The sequence below is a fragment of the Leptopilina heterotoma genome, unplaced genomic scaffold, assembly GCF_015476425.1.
Source record: "Leptopilina heterotoma isolate Lh14 unplaced genomic scaffold, ASM1547642v1 Lhet_190, whole genome shotgun sequence".
NCBI lineage: Eukaryota > Metazoa > Arthropoda > Insecta > Hymenoptera > Figitidae > Leptopilina > Leptopilina heterotoma.
This window is the reverse complement of record NW_025110909.1, coordinates 796923-818584: the sequence shown is the minus strand read 5'-3', so window position 1 is coordinate 818584 and position 21662 is coordinate 796923. Positions and strand designations below refer to the sequence as shown.

Below are 21662 nucleotides of genomic sequence, written 5' to 3'. Positions count from 1 at the left end.
GATCTTCTTGTTACTTTCATCGAAAAATTCAGATTTTTTTGACAATTTAGTCAATAAAGTGTGTACCCCTCTCTAGCTCTCTTCGATCTAGTCAAGAATTAATTTAACGGGTTACACCACTGTAGACATTTCAAAAAATAAATTTTTTTGATAAGTTTATTTAGACAATTGTTATAAACAATTAAGGGTCGTTTTTGCTTGAGAAATGAGTTTTTTCTTCAAATGCTTACCAGCTATTCTCATCAAAAACGCATTTTAAAGGTTGAACAGGGCCATATAAAAGTTTTGAGGTATGGTCTACTTGCACTAATTTTCATAAGTTCCTTTATGTGCATGAGTTTTTATTTTAAGAAGTAAACATTTTCATTTAGACATTCCAAAAAAAAATTTTTTTTTCTTTTTCGGGCTTTTTCACATTATATTAACTTTTTTATCAGGGCACTTACGGAACACTACTTTCTTACGAATTCTCACGGTACTTCAACGCTCTCTACCCTTCCTTTTCTTTTCACCAAAATTTGTAAACAGTCACAGCAGAGGGATTGACATGAGCAGGACTTCAGTGTATAATGTAAATAATAAGAGTTCAGTACGTTTACGAAACCTTCGATTTTGGATAGAGTTCAACTCACACTTGTCCAATTTTTTAAAATTTTGTTTAGAAGTAGAGAATTCAGGGACTTTAAAAAAATCATCAATTTACACTTTCTGACAGTCATTTTGAATGATCAACTACATTTTCTGAATCATCGGACCTAAAAACATGCTACACGGTGGGCTTGAACCAACTTTAAATAAAAAGTCTTGCGAAATAGAATATTTTTGTGGATCCTAACACTGGAGACCTCCCTGAGTATTTTGCAACAAAAATTAAAATAATCCATCGGGCTGTTTTTGAAAAAAGTAGATTTTAGTATTTCCATCCTGAACTCTGTATACAAGCACTTTAAAAAAAGTACAAAATCAAATTTAATTTCAATTTCATGAGTGTAAAATAGTATTTTGGATCGCATAATCTGAATTTGATGTTGGATTTAAGAATTTCAAAATGTCGAATCCAATATTGCGACCAAAAAGTTTAAAAATTGTTTAGATCTACTTGAACCTCAATACTTGAGGGTTTTCGGGGTCATTAAACCTGAATTCAATGTTAGGTTATGAAAATTAGAAATGGCGGATCTAATATGTCGACCAAAAAGTTTAAAAATTGTTTAGATATACTTGAAACTCAATTCTTGGGGGTTTTTGGGGTCGCTTAATCTGAATGCAATGTCAATTTTTGGAAATTAGAAATGGTGGATCCAATATGGTAAACAAAATTTTTAAAATGGTATGTGGATTAAATGGTCTCCATTGTTGAAATATTTTTTAACCCTTGGGCGGGCAAGCTAAAAAAATTACGTAAGCGGGTAAGCGGGGTCCATTGGACCCCGCTTTAAAAGCGCTTACAAAAACGTAGATCTTTGTATATATTTTGTTTTCTTTTTATTATATTATGAATTTTAATGAATTAAATTTAAAATATAAAAATGATGATTAAGATTTTAAATTTAACGAACTGTTAGATTTGCGAAGTATCCTGGAAAATACACACACTGTTCTGAGTGCAAGGCAGGATTAATTTTTGTAGGCGCAAATTTCTTGAAAAAAACACTATTTTGTACCTTGTATATAGCACAATTAGTACAATTTTTATCATTATGACATTGCGGGGTCCTCTGGACCCCGATTGCCAGTTTGTGCTGGTAAAATGTTTTAATATCCACGTGACATTATTTACAGTTGGAATATGAAAACTGTAAAAATATTCAGATTATTCGGTGATACTTTTAGTCTATTTAAGAGAATTTCTAGGATGAATTCATTTTTTCACACGGATTTGGAGAAATTTGAAAAATAGATACTTGCGGGGTCTAATGAACCCCGCTTTCCCGTCCAAAGATTAATCAAAGCAGTTTTAATTGATTAATTATTACAGTGCTATAATGTGTAAATAAGTGTTAATTTTAATTGTAAGTGATGTCATTATTTATATAATCTTATTTGTCTATTTCCTTTTTTAATAAAAGTAATTCTTTCAAATACAGAATTCGGATTCAAATTCAGCGATACCAAAAGCTCCGAGTAATGAGTATCAAGCAAATCTAAACAATTTTTAAAATTTTTGGTCGCCATATGGGATTCGCCATTTCTAATTTTCAAAACCTAACATTGAATTCAGATTTATCAACCCCGAAACTCATCAAGTATTGAGGTTCAAGTAGATCCAAACAATTTTTAAACTTTTTGGTCGCCATATTGGATTCGCCATTTTAAAATTCTTAAATTCAACATCAAATTCAGATTATGCGATCCAAAATACTATTTTACACTCATGAAATTGAAATTAAATTTGATTTTGTACGTTTTTTTAAAGTGCTTGTATACAAAGTTCACGATAGAAATACTAAAAATTACTTTTTTCAAAAACAGCCCGATGGATTATTTTAATTTTTGTTGCAAAATACTCAGGGAGGTCTCCAGTGTTGGAATCCACAAAAAAATCGCATTTCGGAAGACTTTTTATTTAAAGTTGGTTCAAGCCCACCGTGGCTAAACAGATAAATTAAGAAATAGTATAAAAAGAGGAAGGTTTAGTATATGCGTTGTTTATTTTTTAATTCATTTCAAGACAAGATTGAAAAGGCTTTTTAAACATTTAAACATTCAGTGAATACAATGTTTCTGATCAGTTTTTATAAGTAATAGACTACTTAAGTTATTCTTCTTAAGGACATCTAATGCTTGCTGAACAATCAAAGAAGGCGGATCTGGTTTTCTCGTCAAAATCCAAACAATTTTGAAACTGAAAAAATAGTAATTGTGTATTGTTAAAATTAAATTTAAGAAAAGGAATTTATCATTCGATAGCAATTATATTAAAGGTGGCATGGTGCGCTTGAAAAAAATTAAATCAAAAGTCAAAACACTTAAAATTTTCTTGTGAATTTTAAAAGTGTTATGTTTATAGATTAAGAAAATCAAAGAATCAAAATATTTCATCGAGGGCTATTTGAGAAAAGCGAATTTGAAATTTTTTTTTAATTTGTTTTATTATTTATTTTTTCAGAAATTCGATTCTAATAAATAAAAAATAAGTACAAAAACTAAAGACATATACGGAAAGTTATAATTTATAAATAAATTACACGTTAACTATGTATAGATTAAATTTATTTAAACCTATTCTTAAAAAATTAAATTCAATAGTCAACCTGTGTAGAAATTTGTCGTGGCCTTCCTAGTGTCAGGCTACAGCTAGACAGTTTTTGTCGTGGAATTTTATTCTCAAATAGCTGTCCTTGTCCCGTAAAGTTAATGTACAGTTTTTATACAGTTTTCCGTTCATTTCTCTCGATATGGAGAATGCCTAGTATTTATCGTAATGTTTGTTTCTTTGTTTTGTAATTTATTTGTATTAATAAAGATTTTTTAAATATACATAATATGTATGTTCATTATTATTAACGTATATAAATATTCAACCTTTATAGGAACGGTATATTTTAATATCGTGGATTTGTCCAGAAACGTTCAATTTTAATAGAAAGAGACTAGACAGCCAGCCTGTATATATTCTAGATGTTTCTAGCGTCACATTCCTAGTTCGCTTCTGCCCAGATTTCCCTTCAAGTTCATAGACAGAATCTAGCGCAACTAGGCAGTTTCTCATATACTTCCACGATAAATTTCTACACGGGAAATTCTATTACAAATATCCGTGTAGAAATTTATCGTGGAAGTATATGAGAAACTGCCTAGTTGCGCTAGATTCTGTCTATGAACTTGAAGGGAAATCTGGGCAGAAGCGAACTAGGAATGTGACGCTAGAAACATCTAGAATATATACAGGCTGGCTGTCTAGTCTCTTTCTATTAAAATTGAACGTTTCTGGACAAATCCACGATATTAAAATATACCGTTCCTATAAAGGTTGAATATTTATATACGTTAATAATAATGAACATACATATTATGTATATTTAAAAAATCTTTATTAATACAAATAAATTACAAAACTATTTCTTACATATCCCAATTTTCCATTCCGGTTAGATTATTATATTTCACGTACATGTTATTCTTGTCTAGTTAGTTGATCATCTAAATTTTCAGAGTTGATATTTTTGATACATTTATCAAAAATAACTTTTTCCTCATCTTTCTATTACCCTTCCAATCTTTGGAATTTGTTAATATACTATTAGGCCAGTCGGTGAGTGCAAAAAGTGCACAAAAGTGCAACTTAAAAAGTCTCAATACACTAGAACCTCCAACGATTGTATCTCTATCTATTGCAGTTGCTTACGAAAGTTTGGTGGTCATCCGCTAGGGGGGTGAGAGGGAAGGACACCGCCATATTAATGCGAAGGCAGTATTGTACTAAGTTTAGTGTTCTTTTGCGCCCCGTTTTTTAAAGTTGTATTTTCATATTTCAACATGAGACTAAAAAAGGTCAAAAACGTAAAAGAACGCACTTAGGCATTGAAACTAAACATAATATTTTAAAAAAAATCAAAAATGGCGAGGATAAAAATGACATTTTACGCCAATACAAAATATGTGAGAGTGTACGGCCCTGAGTGTTGACACTTTTATGGAAAGATGGCGCCAAGGTGAAAACCTCCATCTATTGCACACAAGAAGGTCACGCTGCAATCGTTGGAGGTTCTAGTGTAGTTTCTTGTAGTTTGGGGGCCCCATATAAGAGCCCCATGGTTTGCTCTCGATTTCCGGTTGCAAAAAATAGTGTAAACAATCGTCAAAGTTCGAGAAACGTAGTTTTTCGATGACCCTTGCTTCTGGTTAAATTTTAGAGATAAAAGTTGTTATTGAAAGTTGTAGAGCCTAAAAATACCTTTCAAATGATTGGTCATACGTTGAAAAAGGTTAATTAGTTTAGTTGCAAATGAATTTAAACCATTAAAAATAGCACTTTTTTAATTGTTTAATAACTTTGTTAATAATTATTGAATTTGTTTACAACTCACCAGGAATATTCTCCTTGCGAAGCTGAATAAATTAAAAAAAAGTCAACTCGATCGGACAAATAGTTTATGTTTTAATCCATTTGTTAACTAAAAACATGAAATTTTTCAACAGAATTTCCCCACTTTTGGACCTGCGAATTTCGTTTTTTTTTCTTCGAGAGTACAGTTTAGGAGTCAAACTTTGATTCCATTTAAATGGGAAATTGATTTTTCTTATCTAAGTGCATAATAATAGACGTTAAAAAAGGGTATGTTTTTTTGACATAAACAAATGGAATAACTCAGTCAATTTTCACTTTATCGATTTGGTGTAAAGGGAATTAAATTTCATTCGTTTTCACAAAACTTTTCCAAAAAAAAATCCGACCTAGCTTCAAGGAGGGGGGAGTTAGTTTATTTTTTTCAAAAAATTCCTGACTAGTTAATTATCAATATTTTTTATTGCAATTCATACCACTTATAGTTCAATGTATGTATTTTATGAAAAAAATTTGGACATAAGGTTTTGTGCATTTATTTTTAATTTATATCAAGTAAAAGTAAATGTATCCTTTTTTCAACCTCTAAACGTCGGAGTGGGGTGGGGGTACTCGAAGGAGCGTGATTCTCGCCGCCACAACTCAATTCAGCCTTTCAAATTTGCAAAAATGGTCATAACTTCGTTAATTATTTACCGATTTTAATCATTCTTTTTTTAATTTGATGTATTTTTTTACGCTGAATCCAAAAATGATTTTATACTTTTTCAAAATACAATATTTTTAATAATAAAAACGAAAATTTTTTTAACAAAAAATTTTTAATTATTATTTATAACATTTGACAAAAAATTCTTTTTGTACATATAATTCCATTGAATTCAAAAAAATATTATAACAAAAAAAATTCAAATTAATTATATATAAGCTTGTAGCATCGTTGTATTGATAGTTGAACATGCGTGCATATGTCAACCTAATGCTACAAGCTTGTATATAATTAATTTTAATTTTTTTTGTTATAATATTTTTTTGAATTCAATGGAATTATATGTACGAAAAGAATTGTTTGTCAAATGTTATAAATAATAATTAAAAATTTTTCGTTAAAAAATTTTCTGTTTTTATTATTAAAAATATTGTATTGTAAAAAAATATAAAATCATTTTTGGATTCAGCGTAAAACAATACATCAAATAAAAAAAAGAATCATTAAAATCGGTAAATAATTAACGAAGTTATGACCATTTTTGCAAATTTGAAAGGCTGAATTGAGTTGTGGCGGCGAGAATCACGCTCCTTTGAGTACCCCCACTCCGACGTTCACAGGTTGAAAAAAGGATACATTTACTTTTACTTGATATAAATTAAAAATAAATGCACAAAACCTTATGTCCAATTTTTTTCATAAAATACATACATTGAACTATAAGTAGTATGAATTGCAATTAAAAATATTGATAATTGAGGCTCCGGATCTTAAAAGGGCACACGCGCGAACACACGGCAAATAAGTTGGCCCCTGGAGATAAAATTTTGAAGTTGTTCAAAATGAATTTTAAATTATTGTTTCTTGTACAGAATTTCAAGGCGAAACTTTTTTTTTAATAAAAATTTTTTATATAATTTCTCGTTTTCACGTAAATTGAAAAAACGTGATTTTTTGAGTTAAGAAATTTTAATGAATTTTTGACTTCAACTCGTGACTACTTCGTTAAATATTAATATTTTTCCACGAAATTTACACACAATATTCTTCAAACTATTCCAAGAGTGAAACAATATTTGGAAATTTAAAAAAAAATTGTATGTCAAAGTAAATAATTATTTAAATAATTTTGTCGGAAAAATGATTCTCCTATTTTCAATTGAAAAAGTTGAGTGACGAATTTTCGTTTTCGGAAAACTTTCAGCGACAAAAATGTTCATTAATATGTTAGGAAGTTGTTTGGAAAATATCTCGCTATTTGATAATAAATTAAAGACAATAGAGCAATTTTAACATCGTCGCGCTCTGCTGTAAACGTAAACAATGTCTAACTATATATACATTGGTCTTGTAATGGCGGCCATGCTACACGTGTGCCGCCACGCCGCAATTTTCCAGCAGAGCGCGACGATGTTAAAATTGCTCTATTGTCTTTAATTTATTATCAAATGGCGAGATATTTTCCAAACAACTTCCTAACATATTAATGAACATTTTTGTCGCTGAAAGTTTTCCGAAAACGAAAATTCGTCACTCAACTTTTTCAATTGAAAATAGGAGAATCATTTTTCCGACAAAATTATTTAAATAATTATTTACTTTGACATACAATTTTTTTTTAAATTTCCAAATATTGTTTCACTCTTGGAATAGTTTGAAGAATATTGTGTGTAAATTTCGTGGAAAAATATTAATATTTAACGAAGTAGTCACGAGTTGAAGTCAAAAATTCATTAAAATTTCTTAACTTAAAAAATCACGTTTTTTTCAATTTACGTGAAAACGAGAAATTATATAAAAAATTTTTATTAGAAAAAAAGTTTCGCCTTGAAATTCTGTATAAGGAACAATAATTTAAAATTCATTTTGAACAACTTCAAAATTTTATCTCCAGGGGCCAAATTATTTGCCGTGTGTTCGCGCGTGTGCCCTTTTAAGATCCGGAGCCTCAATTAACTAGTCAGGAATTTTTTGAAAAAAATAAACTAACTCCCCCCTCCTTGAAGCTAGGTCGGATTTTTTTTTGGAAAAGTTTTGTGAAAACGAATGAAATTTAATTCCCTTTACACCAAATCGATAAAGTGAAAATTGACTGAGTTATTCCATTTGTTTATGTCAAAAAAACATACCCTTTTTTAACGTCTATTATTATGCACTTAGATAAGAAAAATCAATTTCCCATTTAAATGGAATCAAAGTTTGACTCCTAAACTGTACTCTCGAAGAAAAAAAAACGAAATTCGCAGGTCCAAAAGTGGGGAAATTCTGTTGAAAAATTTCATGTTTTTAGTTAACAAATGGATTAAAACATAAACTATTTGTCCGATCGAGTTGACTTTTTTTTTAATTTATTCAGCTTCGCAAGGAGAATATTCCTGGTGAGTTGTAAACAAATTCAATAATTATTAACAAAGTTATTGAACAATTAAAAAAGTGCTATTTTTAATGGTTTAAATTCATTTGCAACTAAACTAATTAACCTTTTTCAACGTATGACCAATCATTTGAAAGGTATTTTTAGGCTCTACAACTTTCAATAACAACTTTTATCTCTAAAATTTAACCGGAAGCAAGGGTCATCGAAAAACTACGTTTCTCGAACTTTGACGATTGTTTACACTATTTTTTGCAACCGGAAATCGAGAGCAAACCATGGGGCTCTTATATGGGGCCCCCAAACTACAAGAAACTATTGAGACTTTTTAAGTTGCACTTTTGTGCACTTTTTGCACTCACCGACTCTGGCCTATTAGCTTAGTTAGTTAGAATGATTGGTTTATGCGCGTCGATCCCGGGTTCGAATCCCAGTCCCCCCAAATTTGTTTTCAAAATTTTCTGCTTCATGTCTGGTTTCCAAAATAGAGAAGAGCAACAAACTTAACTTTCTAATTTAATATTTATTTATTATATGTGACGCTCCACGAGAAAAGGAACCTTAGCTGCAAAAAAATTAATTTTGAGTTATTTATATCATTCCGTACTTTTTGAGTTGCTCTTTCATATACAAAAGGCAAAAATAATTTCTACTTACAGGTTTTTTTGTTATCAATGTTTAAAAATGAACCTTTTGAGTGTTTACACCCGGTTGTTTAGAAAATCAGCCCCTCTACTTTCTAAAGGCCAACGCAGAATAGATCTGTAACCGGAACCGCAATCGTAAGCGTAACCGTAAGAATAAGTTAAAGAAGGATAGGTATATTGTTTATCCTTCTCTAACTCATTCTTACGCTTACGGTTACGATTGCGGTTCCGGTTACAGATCTATTCTGCGTTGGCCTTAACACAACTACACAGGTTATGTACGTACAACTCTTGCGCTTCGTGTAACATGGATAACTATCAATGTGAAGTGAGTAGTGGGACTGACTTTCAATGAAACGTCTTGACCAATCAGAGTGGTTCCACTTTAAATGCCTGTCCTGCAAAATTCGTCTGTAAGTCATAAGGTCCCTTTTCTCGTGGAGCGTCACATATTATTAATTATTTTGTCAATATTTTCCATAACTGGTAAACTTATCACAACCTTACCTTAAACTTACAACTTATTAATTACCTTACCTGAACCTTGACATATAACCTTACCTCAACCTTAACATGTAACGTTACCTCAACCTTAACGTGTAACGTTACCTCAACCTTAACGTGTAAGGTTATCTCAACCTGAACGTGTAAGGTTACCATAACCTTATCATATATACTTACCACACCCTAACATGTAACCTTACCTCCATGGCGGAAGTTTTTAGTTCACCTTAGGTCTACCACAGCAATATCGTGTAACCTTATATAAGCCTTACGATTAGTATTCAACATAACCTGACCTCATACTATTGTGCTATATGGGCTACCACTGCTACCAACTTATAATATTGTTCAAAAATAGTCATGTTTGTAAGAAAATGTCAAAAATAATAAAATTAATAAAAGCTTAGATTCTTTTTCGAATCTAAAAACAGGTAATCCATATCAACAATTAAAATTTCTTTACTATTACTAGCGCAGTCGACGGCCGCAAGTGGCCGTCTCCTTTGCCGTTCTCTGCCATTTCTCAATTCAGTTCTCTGCCTAATTTTTAATTAATTACAATTTTTCTTTTTTTTGGTGAATTTGATATACAATTAAACTTACACAAACATATAAGCGTAAGGCATATGAAACTGGCGAACGTTAAGCATTAAATAGGGAATTATCTTTAACTGTTCTACGCCATTTCTAAATTTAGTTTGCTACCTAATTTTAATTAATTCTAATAACTTTAATTTCATTACATTTAAATATAAGATTTAAACTCCTACCCTATTATAATTATATTCTTTGTTACTATTATTAATAATTATTTATTATTTTCAATAATATTGATTTCAATTTATTTATTCTAATTTCTATTTAATAAACATAAATTGATAAATATATACCATTTGTCTAGTTTTAATTATCTGATGCTGAATTAGAATGTATGTTCATTGTTATTAATAATATTAAAAAAAGTTTTTTGTTTATTTAATTTTCTTAATTACTTTTAATTAAAAAATGAATAAAAATACAAAGTAAAAAAAGAAGTATTGAGTGGAGCGTTTAGGAATTGAGTGAAGCTCTAAGCCAATACGGATTCGAGTAAAAACCGTATTGGGACGTCTGACTCAATCTTTTTTTCATCCGCCGAATACGGTCTTATTTTAGCATTAAAATTAAAATCACAAGACCAGAGTACACATTATAAATTGAAAGCACAATTGCCCTGGAATGTAAAAATGCCGATTTCGATAAGAAGCAGTGAATATTTGTTAAAAATTGGTAAAAGCAAAGTTTGATAAGCGCGACTGAACTTATCATGTTAATAAATGAAGTGGTAAGTTTAAATGGACGAAATGGACTGAAAGAAATCTACTGTTACCGACAGAAAGTTCCTAGAGAATTGTGGTAAATTCAACAAAACAATGAAATTTCATTGTTTAACAATTCTCTAGGAACTTTCTGTCGGTAACAGTAGTACTTACCAATTCATTTATTCACATGGTAAATTCAGTCGCGCTTATCAAACTTTGCTTTTACCAATTTTTAACAAATATTCACTGTTTCTTATCGAAATCGGCATTTTTACATTCCAGGACAATTGTGCTTTCAATTTATAATGTGTACTCTGGTCATGTGATTTTAATTTTAGTGCTAAAATAAGACAGTATTCGGCGGATGAAAAAAAGATTGAGTCAAACGTCCCAATACGGTTTTTATTCGAATCCGTATTGGGTCAGAGCTTCACTCAATTCTTAAACGCTCTACTCAATACTTCTTTTTTTACTGGGTAAATATTTAATTTTTATCAATTTCAAAAAAAACTATCAACATTTTAAAAATTAGCTCCAACAATTGGACAACCGCAGCTCCATCTGCAACATGCACTTTGCTTATGAATATGCCTTTCTCCAATGCTTTTTTCTTAATCGCGCTGCGAGTTCTCTTCGATATTTTCGATATTCGATCTTGCCCATGCCTTCATGCTTTTTTTGGTAGGATCTCAAAGTCTTGATCTCAATGAGAAAAAATATAATTTTTATAACATTTTTATAACCTATAATCTTTCTCTAAATAAAAGAATAAATTATCCAAATATAGTTCTAAAACCTTTACATTAAATGCAACTTTAATTTTTACAATGATTTATATCCCTACTAAAAATAAAATCAGGAATGGTCAGACAAATGGTCAGGCCGCCTGACCACTTTAATCCAGTTTTCTTACGATTCTGGATGGATCTCGTCAGAAATCTATCACAACTGATCAGGAGGAAGTTTAAAGTGGTCACAAGTTTGCTACTATCCCCTCCTCTTTGTTGACCCCGCCCATAATTGGTGACTATTTGAGACCATTTGTATCTCATTTTTGACCATATTTTTAAGCCACTTCTGTTTTATTTATTTAAACAATATGCAAAAAGTTTACATACGGAACAACTTGAAACTAATTCCCGGAATTAAATTAAAATTTGGACCCTACGGGGATCGAACCCCGACGCATGACCTAACCTAGTGCCTAAACTAACTGCCCTAACGACTGCGACTACCGAACCGACTTACATATTTCTGGATTCAACTGTCTACTATATATAAAGAGCAACTGTAAAATAGTAAAATTCAATTACCAATATTATCAATAAATCAGAATAAACTGTTAAATAATTTTTATTAATTAATTATATTTCAATTTAGTCATAATAGGTTATGTGAATTAATAAAAATTAACATTATTAATTGAATCAATAATAAATTAAGTCTTAACTTTACAATTTGGAATGTTTCATAAACTATAATACGAATACAGATTAATAATAATTATTATTATATCTGCATTTAAAATGAATTTAGTATTTAATATTAATTTAATTTAACATTAATAATTTATAATAATAGTGAATTATTAATGCAATATTGAAATTTTTATAAATTTTAAATTTAAATTATTAATAATCATTATAGTAAGAAATTATTCTATTAATGATTAATAATAATTTAAATATAACTGTATTTCAATTATAATGCAAATACTTCTCATAATAAGTACTGACTGGTATAGTAAATTACTAATATTATGAAACAGAATTTATTATTAATTAACTATATTAAATAATTACAAGTAAATATACATATATCAAATTAATATATTATAAATATACATTAAATAAATATATTAAATAATGTTAAAAGAATGGTCCGAATGTTTTGATTCATTTACCTACTTTTGCTGTATAATTAATTCAATAATTATACCAATTTGAAAAATGAGAACTTTTGTTAAGTTAAAAGAACAATTTTTATAATAGAATAATGTATTCTGAAATGTAAAAAATAAATTTGAAAGATTTTATATGTATATATAAATTTTCATGAGACTTTACGATAAATACTAGGCAGTCTCCATATCGAGAGAAATGAAGGGAAAACTGTATAAAAACTGTACATTAACTTTACGGGACCAGGACAGCTATTTGAGAATAAAATTCCACGACAACAACTGTCTAGCTGTAGGCTAACACTAGGAAGGCCACGACAAATTTCTACACGGGTAGGTTTTATATTTAAAATTGTTTTTTATTTAGTCAAAATACTAACCCCTACCATTAAATAATAATTTAATCAAAATACAAATAACACAGGCCAACAAGTTTTACTTTCCAAGAATCAGACAATACCAAAGTAGCTGTTTGACGTGCGGAATCCGAATCCGGCCTCAGAATTGACCCTACACGTCAGGTTTTCGAGATAAATTTTAATCTAAAAGTGCAAAAACACCTTTTTTAGCTGCACCGAAAAAAATCTCGATGGTATTATTAACTATGACTCTATAGTTAATCTTAATCTAGTAAAAGTAATAAGGATTCCTAATCATTATGGTTAGGATCGCTAGGTTGATTCAACAAATTCAAGCCTGACAAAAACAACCCTGCAAATCCTAGTCAAATTGACTAGGATTTTTAGTAATTTTGACTATTTCCATAATGCGCACGCGTCTGCTTCTGTTCTGACAGTGTTTACCTCTATATCTTTCGCGTCATTTATCGTGATTTCGTAAAACGATTTTTTTTATCATTACTCGCGTCTATTCTTTGTACATAAAATGGAGTTCTTACATACATCAAAATTGCTGGTTTCTCGGAACCTCTGGAAATATAGATAGTCCATGTTTTAGAAAGTAAACTATTTAATTATATTAGTCAATTCTTTCAGACTTTTTTGGTTAGGTTTTAATATAAATCGTCGAAATTTTTACGCACGTGGACAAAATTTTTACTATTTTAATCGCGCAGTGTGTTTGAAAATTTACCTTTGCAATGATTTGTGTATTTAAATTTATTTTCATTTGAATGTCATAAATAATTAAAAATAAATAGTTTTTGACAAGTGTATAAAATTGTGTACTCGAAATGTATAAAACATCACCTGATTAAGTATTGTATTTTGACTCGAAAATGTAGTGTCTATTAAAAAATTAAAATACCAAGTCGTGTTTAGTGTAGTGGTTATACAGTCGGGTCCTCATACTGTTAGATTCCAAACTGTTATGTCCTCAGTAGTGTTATGTTTTTGCATAACCTCCAAATTCAGAAGTGTTAGGTGACGTCACGTTACGTCACTAATTTTCAGGGCCGTATTCTTAAGACAAAGGAAAAGGGTGTATATACTTCTAGGCCAAACTTGAGATGTATATATTTACGTTCCTGAAAGGTGCGCAGTAAAGTCCAACGCACAATAGGTTCGCGAAAGTCGTTCGCGAACGAGACACATGAGATAGACAAGGACACAAATATATCTCTGTCCTTTTCTAACTCATGCTTTGCGTTCGCGAACGACTTTCGCGAACCTATTGTGCTTAGGCCTTAAGCATAATTTGAGCACATAACAGAGCTGAGCCTGGAGAAGTGGGAAATTTCTGAAAATGTAACAGTATGGGGACCCGACTGTAGTTCCGGGTTTCAAAGTGCGTATTCGTTAGGTTCAGGTGTTCGCGTCCCCCCTGCGTCAAATACACAGCCCCACAAAAAAAAAGTGTCGTGCGCGGCAGACCAGAATAGTCATTTTCTATGTATTTTGACGCGCTGAACACGAATCCGAAGTCCGTTTTGCTCCATCACGTCAGGATTTTTTTCTAACCTCAAAAAATCTGTCGGATTTTGAGAGGTAGGCTATTTTTTCTTAAATTAATGGATTTACTTCAAACTTGGTAACTAGGGGTTTTTTGGGTCGCTGATGACAAATTTGAAGTTAGATTTTCAAAATTCAAAATGGCGGCTCCAATATGGCGGACGAATTTTTTAAAAGTTAATGGATTTACTTCAAACTTGGTAACTAGAGGTTTTTTGGGTCGCTGATGACGAATTTGAAGTTAGATTTTCAAAATTCAAAATGGCGGATCCAATATGGCGTACGAATTTTTTAAAAATTGATAGATTTGCTTCAAACTTGGTATCTAGGGGTTTTTTGGGTCGCTGATTACGAATTTGAAGTTAGATTTTCAAAATTTAAAATGTTGGCTCCAATTTTGGGGACGAATTTTTTAACTATTGATGGATTTACTTCGAAGTTGGTATCTAGGGGTTTTTTGGGTCACTCATTACGAATCTATAGTCAGACTTTCACATTTTGAACCCCCTGCACGGAAAAAATGTCCATGCACCGCTTGTCTCACTTCCAGTGCAGTTGATGCAGAGGTTGTTCGATGGAAGTGCGTTTGCTGTCTCTAAAAAGGGCCGTATATGATCCCTTTTCAAAGTGTAAGATTTGTACTGTAATTAAGGACCATTGGTGCACATACAGAGATAAACAGTGCACAGAAATTTTTTCCGTGTGGCTGCTCCGAAAGATTTTTTGGTAGAGTGTTGTGTAGCGGGAACTGTAATTTTTTGTTTTGTAATGAACTACTCTCAAGAACTGACAGTTGGGTCTCATTGCATCATAGAGATCAAGTCGGCAAATGCACAAAACTTTTTTCATTGAGGTAATAATGTGACAATAAGATGTAAAAGTTAAATAATAAATTTTTAAGCAACGAGATAAAAAGGAACTTTAATATCCTTTATCCTTCACTATCTTATTCCTTAAAAATACATTGTTTACCTTGTACGCTTTGCACTTTTATTGTGTTTCAGCACAATACTAATCCTGCTGCTTCGATAAATGTAGTAGGCGATGACAACTGCCCCGAAAGGGGATGTGTAGAATGATTTGCTTCCTGTTTATCGAAGTAACGAAGCCAGCGTAGGCGCGCTGCCCTGCAGGGGGACTTTAGAGTGTGAGGATGATGCCGTAGTGTGTCCGACGACGAGTTGTCTTTGTCCTCGTCAAAGTCGGAAAGCTCTCATACTTAGGCCTGGGGAGGTATGAGGGTTATCACCCCTAGGACGGCGGACTCACCTGCGATCGGTCCAGGATCCCTAACGTGCAGGTTTTTACATAAATCGTGGCTTCTCAAAATCAAAACAATAATAAAACTCCAAAGGCTTCAAAACTTAATTTTGCAGTAACAACGTCGGAACACTTATGCGACAGCAATGCAGATGCATTTTGTTACATATGTGGACAATTCGATGTCCCCAAAAATCGTAAATCAATAAATGAAATTATCAAACAGATCTACAAAGATTATTTTGATCTTGAGATAACCAATCAGGATAAAAATTTTGTTCCACACAAAATTTGCAGTTCCTGTTACACAATGTTAACTCGTTGGAATCATAAAAAAGAGGATAAACTAAAGTTTATAAAGCCAACTTTATGGGAAAAACCATTAAATCAAAAAGATTGTTATTTTTGCAACACCAATGTGCAAGGATATAATAACAAAAATAAAAAGAACATATTGTATGCTAATGTCCCCACTGTAAAAAAACCAGAAATTTCATGCAATCCACCTTCTTCTCCCAAAACCTTGGAAATTGACAGTTCAACTGAAGATGTTCTAGATTTTGAAAATAAAGACATGAGAACCGATGATGAGGACGACTATTACCTTCCGTATGATGAACAGGAGATAAAGATTCGACAAACGTTTAACCAAGAAAAACTTAGCAATCTCATTAGAGATTTAAAATTGCCGAAGGATTGTGCAGAACACCTAGCATCAGTGTTGAAGAAGAAAAACTTGTTATCAAAAGGCACAACAGCTAGCTTTTATCGAGACAGAGAAAAAGAATTCCGACAATATTTTACAAAAGATGAAAATCCGTCGTTGTTATATTGCTCAGATGTTGTCGGACTCATGAATAAATTAAAAACAAATATATACAAAGATGAAAATTGGAGACTATTTATTGACTCTTCGAAAAGAAGTTTAAAAGTAGTACTACTACATAATAGTAATATTTATGCTCCAATTCCAATAGCGCATTCAACGAAAATGAAAGAAAACTATGAATATATGAAACTAAATTTGGATAAAATTAGATACCGAGAACACAACTGGCAAATTTGTGGAGATTTTAAGATTTTAAGCATACTACTTGGACAACAATCAGGTTTTACAAAAACACCATGTTTCCTGTGTTTGTGGGACAGTAGAGATCGAGCAAATCACTACATTAAAAAACAATGGCCAAAAAGAAATTCTTTCGAACCAGGTTCAAAAAATATAATAGAAAATCCCCTAATCGACCCTTCAAAGGTGATAATTCCATCCTTACACACGAAACTAGGAGGAATGAAACAATTTGTCAAAGCCTTAGATAAAGAAGGAAACTGTTTTAAATACCTGGAACAAAAGTTTCCAGAAAAATCTGATGCGAAACTAAAAGAAGGGGTTTTCGACGGACCACAAATTCGCAAATTGTTAAAAGATGAGCAATTTATCACCAAGATAAATAAAAAGGAGAAAGCCGCATGGCTTAGTTTCAAAGCAGTTGTCGAAAATTTTCTGGGTAATCACAAGAGTGAAAATTGGGAGCAAATAGTTAGTGATATGATTAAAATTTTTTGTAAGTTAGGATGCTTAATGAACATAAAGATGCATTACTTAGACTCGCATCGGGATCGATTCCCTGAAAATTTGGGAGATTACAGTGAAGAACAAGGAGAACGATTCCATCAAGATCTTAAAGAATTTGAGCGTCGTTATCAAGGAAGATGGGATGTAAATATGATGTCCGATTACTGTTGGATGCTGAAAAGGGATATTGTACCTGGAGGCACCAATTTAAAACGAAAACCATTACACAGATCCTTTGAGGACAAAACAGTGCGCTACCATAAAAGGACGTGAATACCTTACTTATGTATATAAGAATTTCCATTTCGAGTTTTGAAAATCAAACTTCAAATTCGTCATCAGCGACCCAAAAAACCCCTAGTTACCAAGTTTGAAGTAAATCCATTAACTTTTAAAAAATTCGTCCGCCATATTGGATCCGCCATTTTGAATTTTGAAAATCTAACTTCAAATTCGTCATCAGCGACCCAAAAAACCCCTAGTTACCAAGTTTGAAGTAAATCCATTAATTTAAGAAAAAATAGCCTACCTCTCAAAATCCGACAGATTTTTTGAGGTTAGAAAAAAATCCTGACGTGATGGAGCAAAACGGACTTCGGATTCGTGTTCAGCGCGTCAAAATACATAGGAAATGACTAGTCTGGTCTGCCGCGCACGACACTTTTTTTGTGGGGCTGTGATATTTATTTCATAAGTTTAAATTAATTCTAAGGTATATAAATACAAAGTCAAATATAAATATGTTCAAATACAATAATTAATTTTTTTCTTTACCCCTTTTTTCTTTTAATTAGTTTTTCTCTTTTATTTGATAATAAGAATTTGATTAGCAATTTCAAATAATTATGATACACAGTGTAAATCTAATATTATTCTCCTAGTCAATTTGACTATTTTTTCCTGATTACATCGACTAATTTTCCTGGTTACTTTAACTATGCTTGAATCTTATTACTTTGACCAGGATTCTATAGTTGGCTCCTCTCGTAACTAGGAAACCTAGTCAATTCCTGGTATACGGGTCCTAGGCATTTTTTTCGGTGTGTATTTGACAAAATGCAACATGAAGAGATCATTTTTCGAAAACTGGAGTAGAAACAGACAATCTTCAATAATAAAGAAGAATATAACTTCAAACATCTAAATTTGTTGTCTAAATTTTAAATAGTTCTGCAGATTTTCGGTATAACTGAACAAGAATTCGATGTCAGATATCCAAAATTCACATTAGCGGACAGAATATGGCGGACGATTTAGTTTAGAATTGATTATATTTGCTAAAAGTACGCCACTTTAAATTTTAGAAAACTGACATCGAATTCTTATTCAGTACCCAGCTTAAAATCCCCGTACAGGATCCTTAAAGGATCCTGTAGGGGGATTTTAAGGCGTACTTGCGTTTGCGAAGGCAAAAAATAGGCCCCACTTTAATTAATGTTTTTTTCAGTCATTTTATTTAAAATATTAAAAACGATTTTTGCACCTTAAAGTAGGGGAGAGTGGGGTTGAAAGTACCGGGGTAGGTTGTGCCGTTGCTTATATCTCGAAAACGAAAAAAGATTTTTAAAAAATTGAAATGAGAGATGTATTATTTTACGCTTGCGCACCTTTGGCAGCCATTTCAATTTCATTTACCACGCGAAATAAACAGTTGTTAGTATTTTGGTGCTTCCCTACTAAAAAAATAATGACAAAACATCAGAAAAATAATCCGAATTTCTGGTGTTTTTGAGCAGTTTTTCTTACAATTGCAGCTCAAAAACATGAAAAAGAAATAGAACCCTTCAAAATACTGCCAAGAATCATGAAAACTTTTATGACTGCCACCGAATTTTTTTATAGCACAGCAAAAAATCTTTTTTGAGAATGTATTCTTGTTCCTTTATGTAAAAGGGTCGTCACGTCTTTTAAAACTTAGGTATACCATCGAGAAACCATTATACATTTTTTAATTCAACATTATATTTAATGTTTATAAACTCAGATTATTTTGAAGACTGTTTTACGTATACCTTATACTGTCTTGGATTAAAATTCAAAAATGATATCAGTTTTTACATATCAGTTATAGTTCACGAGATAGCTTATAATTTCTTCAAAATGAAGGTTTTGAGAATAAATTTTAGATATTTGGAAACATGAATTGTCACAGATTCTAAATTTTTAAATTATAAACTTCCATTAGTTAAATTGCTCAAGTTTCAAGTAATAAAATTTTTGTTTAAACAATCATAAACCTTCAGAACAATGCCTTTTTTTGCCCACTCGACACAACTCAGTCACAATGACCAATTCGCTACGCACCTTTCTGTAACAATAGATTTCCGAGTCTTTTGTGATGATTTTAAGACAAGAATTTTATAACTTAAAACTTTTGCATTTTAACTAATGCAACTTTGTAACATAAAAATTTAGAATCTATGGTATTTTACGATTCCAAATATCTAAAATTTATTTTAAAAATCATTTTTTTAATTATCACCCAAACCTTATAATTTATTTTAATAAATGTTTTTTAAAATAAATTTTAGATATTTGGTATCGTAAAATACCATAGATTCTAAATTTTTATGTTACAAAGTTGAATTAGTTAAAATGCAGAATTTTAAAGTTATAAAATTCTTGTTTTAAATCTTCACATTCACATTCGGAAAATCTATTGTTAAAGAAAGGTGCATAGCGAATTGGTCATTGGGACTGAGTTGAGTCGAGTGGGCAAAAAAAGGCATTGTTCTGAAGGTTTATGATTTTTTAAACAAAAATTTTATGACTTGAAATTTGTTTAATTTAACTAATTGAAGTTTATAATTTAAAAATTCAGAATCTGTGATATTTCATGATTCCAAATATCTAAAATTTATTCTAAGAAACTTTATTTTGAAGAAATTAAAAGATACGCTTCAAGTATGGTCAGCTTGGTTTGTGAAGTGAAGTGAGAAGCTGATAGAGTTCTCACAAAACGCATCAAATCCATTCTAAAAATTCTGTCAGAAATAATCTGAAAAATGACAAATCATCAGAGTCAAGAAGAAGCATCAGAAAATCTGACGAATAATCAGAACTCTGATGTTTTGTCATGATTCCTCATTATTTTTTAGTAGGGTTTGGCGCTATGTAAGTATAAATTTTCAGGTGTGCAACTTTTGGTCAATTTTTTAAATGGTTAAAGTTATCAATGCGCTTTTTTCATTAAAATGATTCATTATTTAATTGGGAATCAAATAGTACACTCAGAGAAATAGTTTATTTCACTTAACCAAACTGTTTAATTAACCTATTTTATTTGTCACGATAGAACGATTTTGTTGATTTAAATAAAAATTTGGTTCATTTTAATAAATAAGTAAAATTTGTTTGGTTATTGGAAAGAAATTTTTTATTTGAAGTTGTTTGTTTCATTTAACCAAATTTGTGTTTTGAATAGAGAATATTGTTTAGTTAAATATTGTTTAGTTAAATACAATTTGTTCGACACAACACACAAATTTGTTTGATTCAACCAAATCATTTCATTTGAGTCAAACAAAAATATTTGCTTGTCTCAAAAAGTACATGTGTGAATTTAAAAATGGCGATCTCACTTGTCTACAGTCCGCGTTCGCGTCAAATTTATTAGTTAAATCGGTGAATCAAAGAAACAAAAAATTATAAGTGTCGGTTAGTTAGTTTATTTTGTTTATATATGAAGAAATATACAATATTTTACTTAATTGTTATTTATTTTCCTCTAATAATGTTTGAGTTTTCTAATTTAATATTTTCAAGTATATATATATTATTGGTTAATTTATGATTTATTATATGTAAAATTTTAAAATATCAATAATTGGAAGAAATTATTTGGTTGAATCAAACAAACGTTTGGTTGACTGTATAGCAATGCATTTATTTGGTTGATTCAACCAAAATTTTGTTGTTTCGAACAAATTTTTTTCTGAGTGTATATTATACTTAACACTTAACAGTTTAATCAACTGGTTTTTTCATATTCGATAAAAAGTGAAAAACTGCGCAATGGGGCTGATTGTGCCTTTCGCTCGGGGCTAATTGTGCCGCAGTCAGTGGCAATTTTTTAGAATGAGAACATACAACATGTATGGGAAATTCCACGTGAAACATAGTTATTAGTTGTATCAAATGTAATAAATTAAAAAAAGTAAAAAATGGCATTTAATATCTGCTTTTTGACCTAGGTGCACAATATGCCGCGTGCGAGCGACCTGCACGTGGAGATTAACTATTTTTTAAAATCCATGAAACTTATCAGATTTACTCTAAAATTTTTTGCAAAAACTTCTTAGTATTTTAACCACTTCGGCGGCATGGCGTTCCAATTGGCGTTCCATGAGTAAGTGGCAGAAGCGGCACAAAATGCGAAAATGGCGTTCCTACTTGAACTCGATTTCAAAAGTCTGTAGTCAAGTTAAACTTGCCAAAATTGAATATTCTTATTATTTAAGATAAATGAAGATG

The 21662-nt window shown here is 31.0% G+C and overlaps 1 protein-coding gene across 2 annotated transcripts in view; it reads right to left on the bottom strand.

Moving 5' to 3' along the window:
- Positions 1-2632: 2632 nt before the first annotated feature.
- Positions 2633-21662, bottom strand: part of LOC122500727 (apolipoprotein D-like) — a 109659-nt gene continuing 90629 nt past the window's right edge. For both annotated transcript variants that reach the window (XM_043609797.1, XM_043609798.1), the window contains exon 5: positions 2633-2845. In XM_043609797.1, the coding sequence (XP_043465732.1) occupies positions 2707-2845 (139 nt within the window). In that variant the 3' untranslated portion in view covers positions 2633-2706. The remainder of the gene's footprint in view (positions 2846-21662) is intronic.